This window comes from Lissotriton helveticus, chromosome 10, assembly GCF_964261635.1.
Source record: "Lissotriton helveticus chromosome 10, aLisHel1.1, whole genome shotgun sequence".
NCBI classification, from domain to species: domain Eukaryota; kingdom Metazoa; phylum Chordata; class Amphibia; order Caudata; family Salamandridae; genus Lissotriton; species Lissotriton helveticus.
The window spans coordinates 1,119,481,292-1,119,497,617 of record NC_136071.1 but is presented as its reverse complement, the minus strand read 5'-3'; the positions used below and the strand labels follow the sequence as shown (position 1 = coordinate 1,119,497,617).

Below are 16,326 nucleotides of genomic sequence, written 5' to 3'. Positions count from 1 at the left end.
TCTTGTACATTTGCAATTTTTTCTGTTTGTATCCTTTATGTAACGCATGTAATCTTAAGTCCTTATATTTTCAACTGGTTCTTATGTAAAGCGCTCTGACACCTTCGGGTAAAGTTCGCGCTATATAAAATCGCACAATTAAATAAATAAATAAAATAAATAAATAAATAAATATGGACCTCTCTATGTCGGTTTCACCAAGAAGCTGACTCATGGTGTCACCAGGACAGCGCTGCAGCGTCAGGGGCGGGGGGGGGGGGCATGGCCTGCGGGTTTGCCCCCCCCAGTCCCCATGCCCCCCCCAGTCCCTGGGTAATCCTTTCAGTCTCAGGGCGGATGTACCCTGAGCCAGCGCTGCGGTGTCAGGACAGGGGGCGTGGCCACGGGGAGGGGGCGTGGCCTGCGGGTTTTTCACAGTCCCTGAGTCATCCCTTCAGCCCCAGAGGGATAGACCCTAGGCCTGCGCTGGGGTGTCAGGGGGCGTGGCCACGGGGAGGGGGCGTGGCCTGCGGGTTTGTCACAGTCCCTGAGTCATCCCTCAGCCCCAGTGAGATGGACCCTGGGCCAGGGCTGCGTGGGAGGGGGCGTGGCCACGGGGAGGGGGCGTGGCCCGCGTGTTTGCCCCCAGTCCCTGAGTCATCCCTTCAGTCCCAGGGCGGATGGGACCTGGGCTGTGTGCGCGCGCAGTTGCCATGCTTCCTCTGTTGTTCCTCCTCAGCCTGCTGACACTGTGCACCGTCCTGCCTGGGTCCATGGACATGGGTGCGAGCAACTCCTCCCTTCCGAGCCCATCGGCTGCTGGCCTGCGCCCTGGGCAGGGCTCCTTCCTGTACTTCGCCTACGGCAGTAACCTGCTGAGGGAGCGGATCCTGCTGAGGAACCCCTCTGCCACCTTCTACAGCACAGGGAGGCTGCAGGTACACCCCCTGATCCTTCTTTAGCTCTCAGAGGGGACTGGGGCTAGTAATAGGAAGAGAACGTCTCGCTTCTGCTTAACCCGTAGCATCCCTCCATCACCATAGCAGCTGTCTGATCTCTTGCTACATGTAACACTGCTGTCTCTGGCTTTTAAACCAGCTGTTTTGCCTGCTGGGAGTTGCAGTTCAACCTCTGACACAAATAACATAGCCCTAACAGTACCAGCACGCAGAGTGCAGTTAGGTAAAAACCCTTTTCTGTACGATGTGCCATGATGCAGTGCTTAATTTGCAGATGGAAGAGTGCCATCCCGAAGCTCACACAAATGCAATTACGTGTTGCAAGCTGAATAGCAAAGCATGTACTCATGTCAATTTCAGCCACCATACACACCCTGGACCCTGTCCCTTTATCTCACTCGTTCATGTTCCTGCTTTCTCCCGTTGTGACAGTTTTCCTTCTTTTTCGACCCCCACTTCCGCTTTATTTGTTTTTCCGTCTTTTGCTCCGGTCCCCAAAATTAAGTTCCGGCGACTCCATCCTCCCCGGCAGTACCGGTTCAAATTAAGCATTGCATCCTCTAGAGTTCTGTGGCACAGGGACCAGTTTACGTCCGTGCTTCACCCACCTTGGTGTAGTGCATGGATACTGGCAAACACTCTCCAGGGGCCACAAAGTTTGGTCTGTGATGTGACCGAGGGTCTCATGCTAGCAGAGAGGCAGTCCTGTTGGGGCAAGAGTTTGGCAATAAGGTCGGAGTAGAGGAAGCGGAGCATATACTTCTTGTTTCTGAATTGCACAATATGAAACCAGAGTCTTGGTTTCATATTGTGCTTATCCACTTAACCAAACTGTGTGATCCCATTCAATTGTTTTATTTCACTTTCCCTACTTTTTCTTCATCATCACATATGAGGAGCTCGAAATACATAACTTGAGGATGTTTGCTGTATACAATCACCTCCTGTTTTATCTATTTAACTATAATGCTGTTCACGTATAATAGAAACCCTTGCCACCTAAAAATAGCACATAACGGACTTGCTTCTTAGTTCACTTTTGGCATTGTTGTCAGGATGAGGTGAAGAATGTTTCTAAATTCATGTTTGAAAACTATCCCTTAAAAAAAAAAAAAGGCTTCTCAATGCACTGATACAATCTGATGTACTAAGCAGCCGCGGTCAGGCCCGGACTGGCCATAGCGGGCACCGGGCAATCCCGCGGTGCGCCGCACGGGTGGGGCCGGTTTTGAGCACCTGGGGGCCGATTTTGTTACAGGGGCCGTTTTTGCAGCATAGCTGCAAAATCGGCCCTGCAACAAAATCGGCCGAAAACCGGCCGTAGCAAAGCACTCGGTGGCACCTCCAACCCCCCGAAGAGGGAGAGGGGGGGCCGGCCGAGCACTTTGCCAGGGCCGGTTTTGGTTCCCAGTCCGGCCCTGGCCGCGGTCCGTGCAGGTAACAGCGGTGGGGCTGAGTAAGGGGGGATTTCGAGGGATGATGCAGAGGGAAAATCAAATAAATAATTAATTTTCCCTCGGCATTGTCCCTCGAAATCCCCCTTTACCCCACCCGTAGCTGTTACCTGCAAAGACCGTGCCTGGTACTAAGGTGAAACAGTTTTGCACGTGAAGGAAATACACTTTTTGAATTTTGAGCAGACTTTATATACTTTGACACTTGTGCTGCAAGATGTCTTTTAAAATGAAGGAATTTTTAAAGTCAAGCAGTGCAGGACACCATGGTTATTTCCTTTCTTTAACTTAAATTAACCTAAAGTAAATGCTTGCCTGTTTGTTTAACATCTTTTAATGTTAGTGCAGAGTTCAGTAAACTGCAGCTGAGTGCTGCTGTTGATGAGTGGGGCGCATGTAAGGGTCAGGAGGGCCGCATGCGGCCCCCGGCCCGTACTTTGAGTATCTTTGTTGTAGTGTGACAAAGATTGCACCGTAGTTCAGCAACTCAGCTTCTAAGGAATAGTTTGTCCCTGGCTTTAAGAGTCTGCATACTCACAGTTTTGCTTTGCAGACGTGACCAGATAAGAGTATGGAAATTAGCAAGGTCATTTATCATTAAAAAAAACCTGAACAGCGATTCCCTACTTTCTCGAGTAGTGCCAGTCACCAGTGGTTTACTTCTCAGACACTGACCATTTACAGTTTACACATCACAGGTAGGACCACGTCTGTAAAACTGTGTCCACTTGTGAACAGCTGATCATGAATATATCTGCCTCTTGATTCCTCAGCTTGGAGTGTTGCTACTACTGCAGAGCCCTGACATTTCCTGATTCAATGCACAATAGCTACAACAATCTAGTTTTTTTCCCAGTGAATTTTGGCATTTGTGGTCATGTTTTTCCTGTTATAATTTCCTAAGTACACATACAATAGGGCAAGAAAAAGTCTTGACTGCAATAGTCACTTTTGCATGAAAGAAAGAAAGTGGAGAGCTCTACTCCTGGTTTTCATCCCGTCATGTGCAACTTTCATAGTGTAGCGTGAGCTGATGCCAGGGCCGGACTGCGAATCGAAACCGGCCCTGGCAAACTGCCTGGCTGGCCCCCCCACCCCACGCGGGAAGGAGGTGGGTGCGGCTGAGCTGTCTGCTTGGGCTGGTTTCGGCCGATTTTGTTACAGGGGGCCGAGATTGCTGGCCCCAGGGAAAAAAAACTTCCTCAGGGGCCTAAAACGCGTAGGTAAGGGGCCCCGGAACAGGGGGTCTGGGCGGGGCAGAGCGCGAAGGCCAGTTAAGAAGGGAGGGGGGGGGGTCAGGGTGTATGGAAGTGGGACAGAGCCAGAGGCCACCAAATCCCTGCCAGGGTCCGCCACGCAAATATGCCTCCATCCTCATAGGATTATTATATTAAGGGTATATATTGGCTTGGTGGCCCCTGGGGTTTGGTGGCCCTGTGCAGGTGCACAGCTTGCACATGCCTAAGGCCGCCCCTGCCGGGGAAATGCCTGTTACCCGCTACGATCAGTCTAGCCCTGGCAAATATGCTTTGCAGTGTTTGTTTAAACTGGTATTTTGGAGTATTGCTCAACAAATACTCTGCTCATTCATCCTGCTTCAACCCCTGTAATTGGACTTATATAGCGCTACCTACCCCTGACGAGGCATTGTAGCACTTTATGGCGAGAAGCATGCTACTCCAGAACCCAGGGTTAATGGTTAGTCCAGTGGGTAATGTTGGTTATAGTGAATAGTCATGTGCCCTCCAGAAAAAAATGACATCTGTTTCCTCCAGTCACTTTGATAAATAATTTTAATACCAGTTAGATGTGATCATTAGTGGGGGCCATGTAATTTCAGGTGAATGGTTGGTGAGATAGAGAGGCTGGCGGAGATTAGGTTACAGGGATAGGGTTTTAAAGAAGAGAGGGTGAGATCTATAAAATGAGGTATCGACCAATTGCAGAATTACAATAACGCAGATCAAGGCAGACCGGCGTAGGACTAAGAGGAGACTGTACTCGGACATAGAAGGCATGCAGAGGATGGAAAGTAAGGAGAGGGTCACTCTAAAGAAAGTAAGTATCTCCAGGCCAATTTTTCATACAAGGTTTTAGGGGTATACTAGGAGAAGGCTTTCTGAGATAGCAACCAAAAGGAGAATGTAAGCTGTGGAAAGAAACAACATTATACATAGTGCTCCATTTCCGGGGCCGACAGCTTAAACATGTGATTCTGAGTATACACACCATTTAAACATTAAGAGCCTTAGCCTGTTGTTTACCCAGACTAGGACAGCTCCATTAAACACTGTCTGGACTTTCCCAACCTTGGTGCAGGCTGTGTATGCTACACATCTCTTCCATAAAGCCCTTGCGTTGTTGAGACCCATTTCTCTCCCAGACCACATGTTATGCACCAAACCCACAACGCTACAATTGCTGCTCTTGCATATCAAAAACCAAACCATTTTTTCTTGCAAAGAAAACTAATGTCAGAAAACTTTTGATCAAAAGAGTCTCACTTTCGGTGTAACATGATATACCTTCCCTGCTCAGCACCCACCGTGCTCCTGTTCTGCATGATCCAGAATAACATGGGGGCTGTTTATGATGGCGGACGGACTTCAGTCCGTCCACCCTCGTCTTGGTGAGTGGGACCGCCTGCCTACAAGGTGGTGGTTCCACAGGGTGTATTAAGATGCAGCCGCCGCCACGGCAGCCTCACACGTGTTACATTACATTGCGGCGGGTACAGCTAGCTGCAGCATCCACAGCAATGTCAAAAAAATCAGTTTTTACATTTCCTTGCACTATGTGGCAGGCACCATGCGGTGCCTGCCACATGGTAGGGAAATGTAGGGGTGCACCATAGGTGCCCCGACCCCAAAACTAAAGTGCCCAGGCGAAAGGGGGGCCCTCTACCGGCCCCCAAAGTCCATCCGGCCAGCCTTTCAATGGCAGGTGAACCGCCATGAAAAGGCTGGCGGTGATGGGCCATTGTAATCCCAACGGTGGTGCCTAGTAGGCACAGCCGCCATTTATGAGAATACGAGGGCCTCCGCAGCATCAGAGGGCTCAAGGAGCCCGTCGAATGCGTGGCGGTGGGAGTTTCCAACCAGATGGTACCACCCACCATTATAATATGGCGGTCGGAAAATGGCCTCACAATGGCAGTGAGCCCGCCACCGACAGCCCATTGGTGCCAGTTCACCTTCATCATAATCAGGCCCATGGTTATTGTGATGTTTAACACACCAAAATCCACATGATGCAGTAAATACTAACCCTAGGCGAAGCACTACGCTACGCTCGCGTAGTTCGCGAAGTTTGCGCAACTTCGCACTACACGAGCTGCACGTAGCACAGTGCGAACACGCGCAGCGTAGCGTAGTGCAGTGGTCATTTTTTGCTTGTTCGCGGTCCTCAACGTCATGTCCGCGACCACGAGCAAGCAAAATGACATCCCGGCGAGACTCTCAACGCGGGGAGGTCAGGTTTCTCGTTGCGAGTGGTCGTGCATGCTCGCGACCGCTCATGATGAGAAACTACCAGTTCGTGTTGAGAAAGCTGCCGCTCGAGTAAAAATCTACTCGAGCGGCAGAAAACTACAGCTCGCACTGTGCAAGATGCCGTTTTCAATGATTGCACAGTGCCGAATGCTTGTTCGCACTGTGCAATCATTGAAAATGCATCTTGCACAGTGCGAACATGCTACTACGCAGCTCGCGTAGTGCTACGTGAAGTTCGCGTAGTGCACTTCGCGTAGCGCTACTTCGCGAACTACGCCCACCCTTAGTAAATACTGTATGCTTTCCTCTGTTAAATTTTGGTAGGTTTGACCTGCCAAAATGTATCCAATGTTGCATTATTTAACGCATCTGATAATTAAAGGATTCCTATGTTCCAAGGTGTACCCCACTTCAAGCTATGCAGAGAGCACCAGGTGTGGAGAGAAGGAAGAAGAATCTATTTATGTCAGAGGTGGTCATTATCATCCAATGTAGGCCAATCCACTGCAGGCATCTTCCAGAAGTATGGCCATGCTCACTATTAAAGACAGTCACTTGGATAAAATAATTAATAATTATTAAAGGGCAACAAAGGAAGAAATTATGTATTGTTGGAGTCTTTATGTATGCACCGGCTGTGCAGTAAAAAGCCCACGTAGACAAGCACATGGGCTATCGCTGGTTTAGGCACCCTAGGAAACACTGACTGTTGAACATATGGCAAAATAAATAACTGGAACACAGGAAAACAGAGTTATGATACTGTACTTATTAGGCACATTTTAGACTGTGCAGAAAGGTTGCAGAATTTTCATGGAGAAGATATTGACTTGATCCTCATAGGTCCAAGACCATGCCTAGTAATAGCTTGGATTGCAGCATATTCACACTACTAAACGATGAGCTTGGTTTTCATGTCTTGAAGAATATAAGAACTTCAATATATATATCATTAAAAAATGTAAGTGAAAGGCATACCTTAGCTTCCTGGTTTTTGTTGTCTGCATTATATTTCCCCCAGTTGAATTGAATGTCTGTCTCATACTGTCATCAATAACATTTTCTTTATCGACTTACTCAATGATGTTGCAATGCTTTGCTATGGTATGCATGGTGGTGTTAAATGTCACGGAAACAGTGAAGGGAATCGGAAATCTGCACAAATTGGCTGTGCTGCTGTCCACCTTTACATGATTACTCATACCAGATGTCAATTTAAAAAACATGCCAAGATAGACTATTACTATCATACTTTTTGGTATTGTAGGTTGTCAGTGCTCAGAGTAAGTGGCTACTTGGGATCTGCATGGTGACCGGCAGTTTATGGCAGATCTCTTTGGTCCAGGCCGGCCTGTCTGGTTTGTATTAAAGTGACCAAAAGACTTACTTGGGGTTCTGCAAGTGGCATAGGGTTTTACGTCGTGACGTTCGTGCTGACTTGTTTGTGCAGGGCGTTTGTACCGAACTGTAAAATCAGTGTGAACGGCACCATGCACTGCACAAGAGGGTGCTGCTTCTCTCTGCCGCTCAAATTAGATTTTCTACACGAGTGGCAGCTTCCACAAAGTGAACGGAAGGTTTCTCAATGCAAGAGGTAGTAACAATCCGCGACCGCCCGCGTTGAGAAATCTCGCTGATGGATGGTCTGGAGTAAGATTTTCCTCGCTCTCCAACTTAACATTGGCGAGCGTGAGTGGAGTTTTTTTAAAACCTAGTTTGTATTGAGCATTTATTTGAGCATGCTGGTATACCCTGTATCTGTGCCGTTGACTTGCCTGCAAGTTTCACCAGGATCTTTCATACATTATACACCTGTTCCATTGATGATGATGATGGATCAGGTACCAAATGGACATATGATATGGTGACATCGATTTGATCAAATTGATACTGGGAGGACTTTCATAATGTCTAGATGAAGCCGTCTTCATCTTATGGTTAGAGGTACAAGGTAGGATAGACCTAGTTTACTATGCTTGGGAAGTCTTGAGGGGTTGTGAGATATAGTTAGAGTCCCATATGCTATTAGGCAGGTTGCAGGTCTGCATGGGCAGGGTGACAGTGGGTACTTCTGGTGTTTATTGGAGAGGCATAGTTACTCTATAGCATCCATATTTTGAGGTTGATGTGTTGGGTGGAGCTTCCCAGTTTGGGTTGAGAGTCTGTTCTCTTGGTATGGAGCGCTGGCAGGGGCGTAGCTTGGTTAGCAAGACTGGGGCGGTGTTGGCTTCAGATTTTCTGCCAATCAAGCTGCCATATCATATTAATCCTTATATGAGAAGAAACGCATACGCATATTTTAAGGACCAGGAGAACGGAGTGCAGACTTTGAAGGGTACTTAAAACACGCTAAATAGGCATGTTTTAAGACCTTCCAAACAGAGACAACAGTGTATTGTGTGTGTGGGTGTGTTTTTGTCTGAGTGAGTATTTATAAGTCACAGGTTAAATCCAAGAGACACCTTATCGTTCCCGTCAAAAAGCTCCTTTACCAAGCGACCTAATAAATAATACATTTATTGGGGGGGTGTAACACCCAAACGCCCCCCTCACGAAGCTACACCTCTATGTGCTGGTCTGTGCTGTCAACAGCTCTCAACTATGCTAATATTTGTACAAGGATAATAGTTCTGGGTTGTATCCAAAAACGGAGGCAAGGAAGAATGAATTTGGAAGGACGATCAAGAGGCAGGGTTGCGCATCTCTTCTGAATATAGAGGGCATGCCCTAGAATTCTCTGTTGATCTCTCTCTTCCAGGTGCAAAACTATTCCTTCTGCAGGTCATGCTGTACTGTTATTAATAGTCAGAAAAAAGTTATATACATTAACATACAACAAGTAAAATGTGAATTGGTAGTCCATTGGGGGAACTCTGTTCATTATTCCTCAGAATGTCTTCACTGGATGTTTGATGAGCATTCCATCCAATTTACAAAGCGTTCTTCATTTGTAGGGAGCTGTAAGTTTGTCGTTGGGGAGTGTCAGCTGTGGGAGGCTGTAGTGGGTGACACTGGAACCTAATCCGTATGTAGCTTTTCTGGGTCTCTGAGAAAGTCTCTGGGCTAGCTCCTCAAAGGAGTGTCCTTGTTGTACGGGATTTAGATAGGGACTTTCAGGGTTTCCTATAAAAAAAGAAGGCGATTTTAGGCAATACTTGGGGCAAGCTTTGGATCTGTCTTTGGAACCGCAGGAGCCAGGTACTACTGCAAACTCACCAAATACGTACTTTCGGTGATAATGTTCTCTGATCCCCTGGAATGCAATATCTCCGTTATTAAAGCTCAACATTTGAAAACTACTGGAATAAGCACACAAATTAACAGTATTTATGCTAAAGAAGGCAAAGCCTAATTTAAAGAATCTTTGGTATTGAAGTATAGTTAGTATCTCAACTAAAGCAGTTGGGAGGGAATGACACCTTCACTTTGGGAAAGGGGTGGACATCTGTTCTTACCTTGTGCGGCTGAAATCACATTTTAAGACCCAGTGTAAAATGGAGAAGCTCTCTACTGGAAGTTTATACGGATAAATGTTAAGCGCTTTATTAACAACTCCCCCAGCAGGGTCCAAGAAGAGCTACAACTGTCATTGTTAATCATATCATAATGTTCTAGAGCACAAAGGTATTCCTTACAGCACATGGCCAGGAACTACTAAGAGACTGTATTACACCTATGAAATAAGAAAAGAGGCACCGCACCTCTCCCTCTGTACACTAAGCAACCTAGGAGAAAACAATTGAAGCACAAAGGCTGCATAAAGACATAGATGAACCTTTAACTTATCTAAATGTTATAAAAGCCAAGTAAAAACAAAGAACAATTAACTCATGATACACAATCCTATAACCTGATAAATGAATTAAAATAGAGATGACTGTGGGTTAAAGATTCATCATACTTAGTTATATATAAAGACACATATCATTGAAATAGTGATTGATTTGAAAATTCACATCTCACTTCTTGGCAAAAATATTCAGATAGCTTGGCTGCTTGCGTATTTAAAGACTCCTTTGTTTACCAACATTATTGTCTCGTGCATTAGCACATGAAGTAATTGAACCATTGTTATTATCATCACCTGTTGTACAACAACTTGACTGTGGTTTGACTGCTACAACATGATTTAAAATCCAAACCCTTTCATCCTCTGTTTCTATTGTATGCCTGAAGAACTTAATAACTTTATGTACCTCGGTGAACTTGGACCACTGTGAGCAACCAACAGGTGTTCTAATTTTGACTGTCACCTACTTGAACTAAGATAATTTTCACTCCTTTTCCGTTTGTCAAATAATACTTTCCCCTCTCTTGATGATTAATTTCCTTTTTTCATCATTCATTTGGACCATTAAACTTCACACCTTTATTCCAGAACATCTAACTTGGACAAAGTAAGGTATTGCGTGATCTACCCATAAAAAGTTCAAAAAGTGTTTTCCCAGAAGAAGTGTGAGGAGTCATTCTATACCCTGTAAATATTTCTTGTAATGCACATCTTCAATCTATTCTGCTAGTTCTAGCAACTTTTATACTTTCTTGTGAGGTTTTATTCAACCTCTGTAGTTTTTGGGTGATAAATAGAAATTTTCTTGTGGAAGGTACCACATTCTTTAATGAACTGTTCAAATTCCCTCGGACAAAATTGAGGTCCATTATCAGACAGAAGTGACCAAGGGAAACACTCACTCTTGAAAACTACTCTTAAAAATCTAATAACGGGGGAGGAGCCAAGCTCGCGAGCGTAATGGTCGCCTTTTAGCTCGGCTCCGTCAGCCCTCCGGCCTGACTCGTATATCCTGCTGCATATCCTGCCCAGAGACGACACGCTTCCGAAGAAATAGGAACGCAACATTTCGCACATACTCACCGTTTGACCTGGAAGCTCCGGCGAGTTGCGAATCCGAAGTTGTGCCCATCCGGGGGGACCGGGGCCTCCATGGGGCTGGTACCGGGGCCTCGCCTGTGTGATCCGGCCAGGCGTTGTTGTGACCGTAGGCCCCGGCCGAGGGAGTGAACCGCTGGTGAGAGCCATTGTGTGAGCATCCCGGTGACCCTGATCCGGGCCTGCCTTGGTGGCCGTGAGGCTGGTGCGGGGCGCAGTGCTCCGGGGACTGATCGCGTGAAGGGGTTCCCCCGCCGCTGCTCCGTCCGGTGGCCCTGGACCCGTGCGCTCCGACTCTACTCGTGAGGAGCGCCTGGTGGTGATACAGGCGGGCCCCCGCGTTGAGCGATACTCCTTTTTGCACCAAGGCCGCTATTGCTGGGACCCCCGGGACATCTGTAAAGTCCCGCATTTGTGAACTGTCCCGAGAGTCGCGGAGGGGGGTGAGGAGGCTGAACTTACAAAATGGCTGCCGAAGATCCGGGCTGTAGATCTCCTCGTGATGGCGGACTTCGGTTACTGGATTACACGGGAGCCTGGACGTGTGCACGTGAACTTACGATTGGAGACGTTCTTGGTGCCTTGCGATCCTGGCACGTGTCCTTGGCCCCCGGTGCCCCTGGAGACTTGTTGCGATCCGCCGCCATCTTGGGTGGACACTTCTTCATTGCCCCCTCTTGTCCCGGTGATGCCACTGCCTCGCCCCCCTCGGTTGCCATGAGGGTTGCTGCCGCTGTTCGTCGACGGGATTGTGGGCCGGTGGCTTTGGAACCTCCTGCTCTTCGATGGTTGGAGTTTGGGGACCTGGATATAGTGCGGAGGCCCGTTCCTCCCCGGATGCCTGAGAAACATGGTGGACTGCTTCCTGTTCCTGCCTTGACGAGGTCGTCTTTCTATTTTGCAGGAAAACCACCGCTTTTCCGCACTACGAGACTTAACTCCTATTTTTTGCTGTTTGTGTTGCTATTGCTGAGACACTTGGACTACCTATTTGATCTCTTGTTCACTTGCAACTTGATTGCCCTCCCTGGTATACGTCTTAATCGTACTTTCTTTCAATTGTGTGCTTGCCTCGCATCGTGTTGCTCACTTCAATTTGTCATGTGGTGGGTGGGAATTGCGGTTAAGAAGGGATTGGGATGAGATGCACGACTCCCGGTGGATTATTGGTGTACGGATTCGTGGCACAGTTGTTTATATTCATGGCGCTGTGGGAGAACCCCCCCTGTCAGTTTTTATGGCGCTCGAGATCGTGTCGTTCTGGTTCACACGTAATATGATTATGGTTGGGCGGAGGGCTGTGGCCGACCGTATTTGTTTATGCCCTTTTGCTCCTCCCCCCCATTTCTTTCTTTGTTTTTCTCTCCTTCTTTTTGTCTCCTTATTCCTTTTCTCTCTTCTCTCTACTACATTTCGGGTTCAGGTTTAGGGCGACAGGCACGCTGTTTGGAGGGTAGGCCGTAGCCTTCTGCAGGGGTGCAGGGTGGGATGGGTGGGTTGGGTCTTCTTTGATGTTTCATTTTCCTCAGTTCTATGGCCCTTTTGTGTCTCCTTATTGGAGTGCCGCGTCTGTCCCTGCCTTCCGGGCGTGATTGGGGTGGGGTCTGTACCGTCGCTGTTCTTCTTCTTATAGCTCTGCTGCTTTCCATCGCGACTCCCATACCCCCCTCGTTGCTAATATTCCTGCTCTCTTCTGTACTCCTCGCTACGGGACGCTTATTTCGGCGCGGCACTCCTTCTTTCGTCTGTGTTTTTCTTTCCCCTTCTTCTTTCCCTTCCCCCCCCCCTTTTTTTTTTCTCACCCAAGGTTAGTATGACGGGTTAGGTTTGGTGAAGTCGCTAATCTGGCCCCTTTGTCCTGGTTCCGATGTGCTACTGGGTGGTGGGCGTGCAAAGTTGATAGTATTTGCATATTGATTTGTATTTACCGCACCTGTTTTCATTCCGATGTATGTAGTGCTGACACTAGTGCATTGCGGCTCTTTACCCTCTTTGCTGCCAATGGTTTGTTTTGGGACTCCGGAGTCTTCTGTGTTGTCACTACGCCTGTCATGCTCCTTATCCCTATATTATAAAATTAACCTTCTTTGCTCCTGTTTGCTGGCCGTCTAGATCTTCTTTCCTCCTCCCCCTTTTTAAGATTGTATTGCTCATGCTCCTTTATGATTGCTTCTGTACTGTTTTCTTTGTCTTTTTCGACTGCTTCTCGTATTGTGGCCGGCCAGTGTGGTTGTAGGCCTAGACCTGTATATCCTTTTTGTGCACATAAAGGTTTTCAAAAAAACAAAAAAATCTAATAACACTTATGAGAAATTATTACATACACATGTCACTTCAACCCTCCTGGAATAGAGATCCAGCAAAGCTATGAGAAAGTGTGTGTGATGTTCATCTTTCAAAGGTCCAACTATATCTGTAGCACCTTCATCAAATGGATGACTTGGAGGTTTCCAAGACACCATTGGTGTGTGTTTTGTAATTAAACTCTTGCCAGTATCTATGCACTCACAGACTGTACGTTCTGCCTCAATGCTCATTCCTGGCCAGCAAAAGTTGAATCTCAACCTTTCTTGTGTTCTTACTATGGCCATGTGACCTTCATGAGCAAGTAAAAACAATTTATTCTTGAGTGACTGGAGAAATAAGTCTGGTACCCCTCAACACTATCAACAGCAGATTAATCTTTCACCAGAGACCACAACTTATTTAGTGCGTAAACATTTCTTGTTGTAGCTAAATCAGCCACCTTCCTCAACATGTTATCCTTTAACAATTCAGTCTGCAATTCTTCCACTGTTGGTGTGTCATATGTTACTTTGCATACACGTAGTTCCTCTTCAAGCAAGTCATTTTGATCACAACCAAATAATACATTCTCACCCATGGTTTCAACTAAATGGGACAAATAATTAGCAGGCTTATTAATTTATTTTTTAGTCCTAGGTAAATATTCCCTGTGAAATTAAAATCCTGTAAAGAGATTATCCACCTCCTTATTTTTGAGGGCATGGCGTCTAATCCTTTCTTCATGAAAACCTCTTTCAGAGGTTTGTGATCTAGTCATGCTCATTATCAAATTCGAAAACTTCTTCCAAACATGAAAAATTACCAAAGCCTCTCTCTCGGTCACTGAGTAATTCACTTCCACACCCTACAGACAATTAGAAGCACACGTAATGAACTGTTCCTCACCTCTCCTCTTTTGTGGTAGAACAGCACCCAGAGTTTTTTAGCTGGCATCAGTGACAACAATGATCTCATTACCAGGAACGGACGCTTGTAAAATAGGGTCTTAAGCATATCCTTAATGACAACAAACTCTTCTAAACACTGTAAAGTCCACTGAAATTCATCCTTCTTGTTCAGCAGTTTCCTTAATCAGACATACCTCTCAGCATACCCTTTAATAACATTATTATACAATTTCACCATTCTCAAGAAAGAAACCAACTCTACTTTGTGAGTTGGTTCTTTCAAATTAATGATTGCATCAACCAGATCCTTCTTAGGTGATGCTCCTGATCCAGAAATGTGATAACCAGGATAGTTGATCTCAGTGACCCCAAACTTGCGTTTTTCTTTTTTCAGAGTTAGACCTGCTTCAGTTAGTTTCTTTAGCATGGAACAAACCCTAAAATCATGCTCTTTTCTACTTTCACCAAAGATTAGGAGATCATCTTGATAGCAGTGAACAACATGCAACGCTGCAACACTTTTGGCATCACCCTGTGAAAAACAGAGGTAGCAGATATGAGTCCAAAAGGCATCTTTTAAAATGTAAATGCTCTCTTCTGCATTATGTAAGCTGTTAGCTCCGGTGAATCACAATCTAGTTCAATTTGATGATATAGTTAGGCTAGATCAGGTGTCATGAAATAGTTAGCGCTCTTGTGAGTCATAATCATCTAATCTGTATTGGGCAGTGGAAACCTATCTACTACAGCTTTACGATTAAGAGCTCTTAAATCAGTGCACAATAGCATATCTCTACCTGATTGTTTAGCAACCACAAAAGGGGCTAACCACTGAGTGGCTTCAACAGATTTGATTACATCTAGATCAATTTACTTCCATCATTCCTTGTTCACATTCTCTCCTATAACCTTCCATACCTCTTTAGTCTAGTGTGATGTTTATATCCTTTAAGACAGCCTGAACAATCATCACATATATATATTTTTTAATTCATGTTCAGTATCAGTGTGACGATTTTAGATTTTTTGAATTTGTACATGTGGATTAGGAGTGGGCCAAGTTTGATACATAGTAGTCTTTAATGTGGACAAACTATGTAATTGTAACTTTGATATATAAACCTTCCGTAGGGTGCTACGGTTACCAAAAAGCTAAACTTACAACAAAATATCCCAGCATTTTCATAGGAAAACCTCCATATACTCTGGGACACACATCCAACTCACCTAATGCTACATTAATCTCAAATTTCTCTTCATATGTTGCTTTCAAAATTATTGTCAAGTGAGAACAGGTTTCGAACCTCATCAGAATGATTAATTCCCCTATCTCACTTTGGCGACTGCCCTTTAAACTGTCACTTACTCCATCAATGTGGAAAATAATTGCTCGAGTAACCTTCATCACCTCTTTAGATGTATTTTTTTTTACCATTCCAGCATTTACCAAAATGTCCTTTCTTTCCGCAGACATTTCAATTGGAATATAAGGCATGACAATGCCTAGCATTGGCTTTATGACCTAATCTGCCACATCTGTAACATTCTCCTGAAAACTTTGTTTCCTCATCATTGACTCACTCATTTCTCTTTTTCACCACACTACCAGTTTGTTCTACTCTCCCTTGTTTGGATAGCAAATTATTTGCAGAAATTTCTTTTAACACACTTAACCTTGTGTTCCATTCTTTTCGCAATAGTGATCACTTCCTCTAAAGAGGGTTCATCCTCTGGACAGCATTGCATCATTTTAACACAAATTGGTCTTGAATTCTTTCCTCTACCGTTCCCCTAAAGTTACATGTTAATGGAAGTTCCTTTAGACTGGTAATCTAAAGTTCAACTGTTTCTTTTTGACGCTGCGCTCTTAATCTACAGTTATATATCTCCTTAATAGTGCTATTATAAGAAAGATAATGTCTATCTAATTTTAAAATGCATATTTCATACTGATTCAGATTTCTCTGTTCTTTATCAAAAATATCTTGTAATGTCTCTAGTACTTCTTGCCTTTTCCCACCTTTATAGTGTGAAAGAATTGAGTACTTATGTTTAGCACTAAAATTAATCCCATAAACTCTTGCATAAGTCGGAAAGACTTCCTTTCATTTGCTCTACTTTAAAATAGGTTCACCAGGGCTTTTAGAAAAAATTGAGTTGGAATTACATTCTGCATTTCGACAATAAATACCAACCCATTAAACCTGAAACTAAGTGTACGTGTATTGTAAATAGCAAAAAGGCAATCAATCAAAGATTGTCAAAGTATATGTTTGGTGTGCCTGTGAATGAGAAACAGGCTGCGACTTCTTCTTTTGTTAATTTAAAAAAAGTCATAACTCAGAGATTGTCAAAGTATAT

General features: G+C 45.2%; 1 protein-coding gene across 1 annotated transcript in view; it reads left to right on the top strand.

The window, feature by feature from the left end:
- Positions 1-626: 626 nt before the first annotated feature.
- GGCT (gamma-glutamylcyclotransferase) overlaps positions 627-16,326 on the top strand; it is a 124,986-nt gene continuing 109,286 nt past the window's right edge. Inside the window, exon 1 of the mRNA XM_078663899.1 lies at positions 627-917. Coding sequence (XP_078520025.1) covers positions 660-917 — 258 coding nt within the window. The 5' untranslated portion in view covers positions 627-659. The remainder of the gene's footprint in view (positions 918-16,326) is intronic.